Consider the following 3,956-nt stretch of genomic DNA (forward strand, 5'->3'; position numbering starts at 1 on the left):
GATAAGTAATGTCATGTATGTACACAGTGACTGCACCAGCAGCAGAATAGTGAGAGCAGCTCTGGGGTATAATACAGGATGTAACTCAGGATCAGTACAGGATAAGTAATGCCATGTATGTACACAGTGACTGCACCAGCAGCAGAATAGTGAGTGCAGCTCTGGGGTATAATACAGGATGTAACTCAGGATCAGTACAGGATAAGTAATGTCATGTATGTACAGTGACTGCACCAGCAGCAGAATAGTGAGTGCAGCTCTGGGGTATAATACAGGATGTAACTCAGGATCAGTACAGGATAAGTAATGTCATGTATGTACAGTGACTGCACCAGCAGCAGAATAGTGAGTGCAGCTCTGGGGTATAATACAGGATGTAACTCAGGATCAGTACAGGATAAGTAATGTCATGTATGTACACAGTGACTGCACCAGCAGCAGAATAGTGAGTGCAGCTCTGGGGTATAATACAGGATGTAACTCAGGATCAGTACAGGATAAGTAATGTCATGTATGTACACAGTGACTGCACCAGCAGCAGAATAGTGAGTGCAGCTCTGGGGTATAATGCAGGATGTAACTCAGGATCAGTACAGGATAAGTAATGTCATGTATGTACACAGTGACTGCACCAGCAGCAGAATAGTGAGTGCAGCTCTGGGGTATAATATAGGATGTAACTCAGGATCAGTACAGGATAAGTAATGTCATGTATGTACACAGTGACTGCACCAGCAGCAGAATAGTGAGTGCAGCTCTGGAGTATAATACAGGATGTAACTCAGGATCAGTACAGGATAAGTAATGTCATGTATGTACACAGTGACTGCACCAGCAGCAGAATAGTGAGTGCAGCTCTGGAGTATAATACAGGATGTAACTCAGGATCAGTACAGGATAAGTAATGTCATGTATGTACACAGTGACTGCACCAGCAGCAGAATAGTGAGTGCAGCTCTGGAGTATAACACTGCAGATGACAGGTGTAAGGACTATGATGAAGGCACAGGAACTTTATTTACAGAATCTTCTAGATGTACAGGATTCTAGTTACATAATCATCCAACAAATTGAAAGTCTCTATGACATCTGTAAAGTAATTAGAGCGCTGCGAGGTGTGAGACGCGTCCGGTGATGGAGAGTCCGATGACCGCAGGGGACAGAGGCGAAGAATTTCATATTTGATCTGGTGGAGGATCCTGCAGCGGGAAAACTTCTTCACTCCAGCGACCAGAACCAGGATTTGGATCTTGTGGGTTGGGATGAAGGGCAGAGGCGGGGACTGTACAACACAGAACACAGAGGACGCACACACGGGACACTTCCAGTATGAACAAGACCCTAGACAGACAGTACAAGGAAGGTGCACGGGGGAGATGCCGGCTCCGTGGATCTCCGGGATCGGGGGAGGGGAGGGGGGGGGGGGGGTGACGACAATGATTGTTTAATGCTACAGCAAAATACAAAAAACACAAACTAATAGCAGCAAATGTCACGTGGTAAATACAAGGCGCTCCCCGAGGATTCACCCGGTGCAGAGAAAGTGCTCAAAGTCGAATATACAAGTCCAAAAAAAAAAAACAAACAAGGTACCGAGGTCCGAACCCAACACCCGCCGGCGCCGAGGCTTCCGCTCTACAGACTCCGATACAAGCAAAAAATAATAAACCTTATCTTACACATTTACAATGTCCGGGGGAATACCGCGTTACTACAATCCGCTGAACGGTAAGAACTACAGTAATGTCACATTGTGGAGAGCGGCGCCGCCCTGCAGGTCACACTGTCCCCTACAGAGGCCAACGAAAGGCCGAGCCCAGCAGGAAGATCCGAGGAATGCTCCCATTAACCCCTGAATGCCCAGCGTGTGGCAGTGGGAGCCCCCCTGTCCGGGAGCAGAGGCTCGGGATCAGCCGCGGTCGTTACAATGTTACAGTCTCCGCTCTATATACAAGTCAATATATAGTCAGGCTGACGGAGCGGTTCATCTTCTTTCCTATCAGGCGCGTGGTCCGGTTCTGCGATGTGGATCGCGTCGTCATCCGGTCTGGGAACAGCGCTCGCTCCTCGGCCGCCGCTTTGGCTATCTGCGCCTTCTTCAGCTCCCTGCGGAGAGGTGAAAGGTCAGATCCGGGCAGATATAAGAGGTATCCGCTCCCGGCAGGTGGTTACTTACTTCTGGAGGAGCGCGTTCTTGAACTTCTCGGCGTTGAGCTCGATCCGCAGCTGCTCGGCGCTCTTCCGCGACGCAGACAGGAGCACCGAGTGTCTGACCAGGGCCACGGACGACGGCCTCTTCTCCGGGTCGGGAGAAATCATCAGCTGGAGGAGGAAATAAGAGGGCGATGAGGATACCCGGGCACCCGATGGGGAGGTGACAGCCACAGGCCGCGCACACTTACCTTCATGAGGTCCAGGAACTCCTGCGACAGCACCTGGGGCACAGTGGGCAGCTTTCCTGCCTAATTTCGTGCCATTGGTCCCCATTAGTGGGGAGCGGTTCTGCCCCCGCAGCGCACCACACGGTCAACGCGAGGGCAAATATATCGGCTTTCGGCAATTGGGAATAATCCTAGAGAGAGACAAGAATCCGAAGGTCAGAGAGCGGACACAACAGAGCAGCCCATAGGCCAAGGGTCATGGATAGGCACGTGAACCGACCTCCTGTAACACTTCATTCGCCAAAAACCGACTGTCGCCTTCTTCTACCTGTGGACTGGACACCCGAGTCACGTGGCCAAGGTCACCTGTGCAGGAGGAGATTACTCTGGTTATTTCTCAGGGAGATCCACGGACAATCCTACAGGCGCTCGAAGGACAATTACCTATCTTATAGGTCACTCTGCGGGGGCCACAATCCTCGTCGTCCGCCTCGTCCATGGTTGTGCTGGGAACCTCTGTCCGGGATATGAAGATGTTACCTGCGGGTGAGGAGAGCACGTGTCACATCTGTGGCCACACACGTAGACGTCGCTGGTGACGCGGAGGCAGAGGGCGACTTACTTGGCTTTATGTCCATGTGCACCAGAGACATGGAGTGAATGTACTTCAGGCCCCGGGCCACCTGGAGCAGCAGGTCCTTCAGCTCGGGCTCGGTGAAGAAGCGCATGGTGCGGTAGTTTTCACTAATGGCGTCTCCTAAGCTTCCACCTGGAAACAGGAATATAAAGGGGTCAGCAGGGAATGACACCAACTACGACCCCCTACAGAAGACCCCACTAGTGCAGCTCATAATCACCGAGGCTCCGTACACTCAGCGTCATCACTGCCAGAGCTGTAGCTGTCAGGATGGCGGAGCGGGTGATACACAGCCTGAGCTCCAGGGGATGGAAGGTGCGCCCAGGTCAGACTACAGCCGCCCGCAGCAGGACACTCACCATTACAATACTCGTTCTGTATCAGCATGTGATCATCCTCTGCCCACGCCGAGTAATAGCGTACCACGTGCGGGTGCTGCCCCAGGACGGCGTGTGCATACACCTCCCGCAGAGCGTTCTGCCTGTAACAGAGACAAGTGGTCAGCATTGCCAGCACTGCCCGGGTATAACCAGCCTCCCCCTCCCACATCTCATCAGCACTGCCCGGGTATAACCAGCCTCCCCCTCCCACATCTCATCAGCACTGCCCGGGTATAACCAGCCTCCCCCTCCCACATCTCATCAGCACTGCCCGGGTATAACCAGCCTCCCCCTCCCACATCTCATCAGCACTGCCCGGGTATAACCAGCCCCCCCCTCCCACATCTCATCAGCACTGCCCGGGTATAACCAGCCTCCCCCCTCCCACATCTCATCAGCACTGCCCGGGTATAACCAGCCCCCCCCCTCCCACATCTCATCAGCACTGCCCGGGTATAACCAGCCTCCCCCTCCCACATCTCATCAGCACTGCCCGGGTATAACCAGCCTCCCCCCTCCCACATCTCATCAGCACTGCCCGGGTATAACCAGCCTCCC

General features: G+C 53.2%; 1 protein-coding gene across 1 annotated transcript; it reads right to left on the reverse strand.

Moving 5' to 3' along the window:
* Nucleotides 1–995: 995 nt before the first annotated feature.
* WEE1 (WEE1 G2 checkpoint kinase) lies at nt 996–3,543 on the reverse strand. The gene is given in 8 exon segments (XM_072119132.1): nt 996–2,106; nt 2,177–2,322; nt 2,403–2,461; nt 2,464–2,572; nt 2,662–2,747; nt 2,826–2,921; nt 3,004–3,150; nt 3,378–3,543. Coding segments are annotated over 8 exon segments (942 nt in total). The 5' UTR covers nt 3,526–3,543; the 3' UTR covers nt 996–1,955.
* Nucleotides 3,544–3,956: the final 413 nt, after the last annotated feature.

The sequence above is a fragment of the Engystomops pustulosus genome, chromosome 7 (genome assembly GCF_040894005.1).
Source record: "Engystomops pustulosus chromosome 7, aEngPut4.maternal, whole genome shotgun sequence".
In the NCBI taxonomy this organism is placed as follows: domain Eukaryota; kingdom Metazoa; phylum Chordata; class Amphibia; order Anura; family Leptodactylidae; genus Engystomops; species Engystomops pustulosus.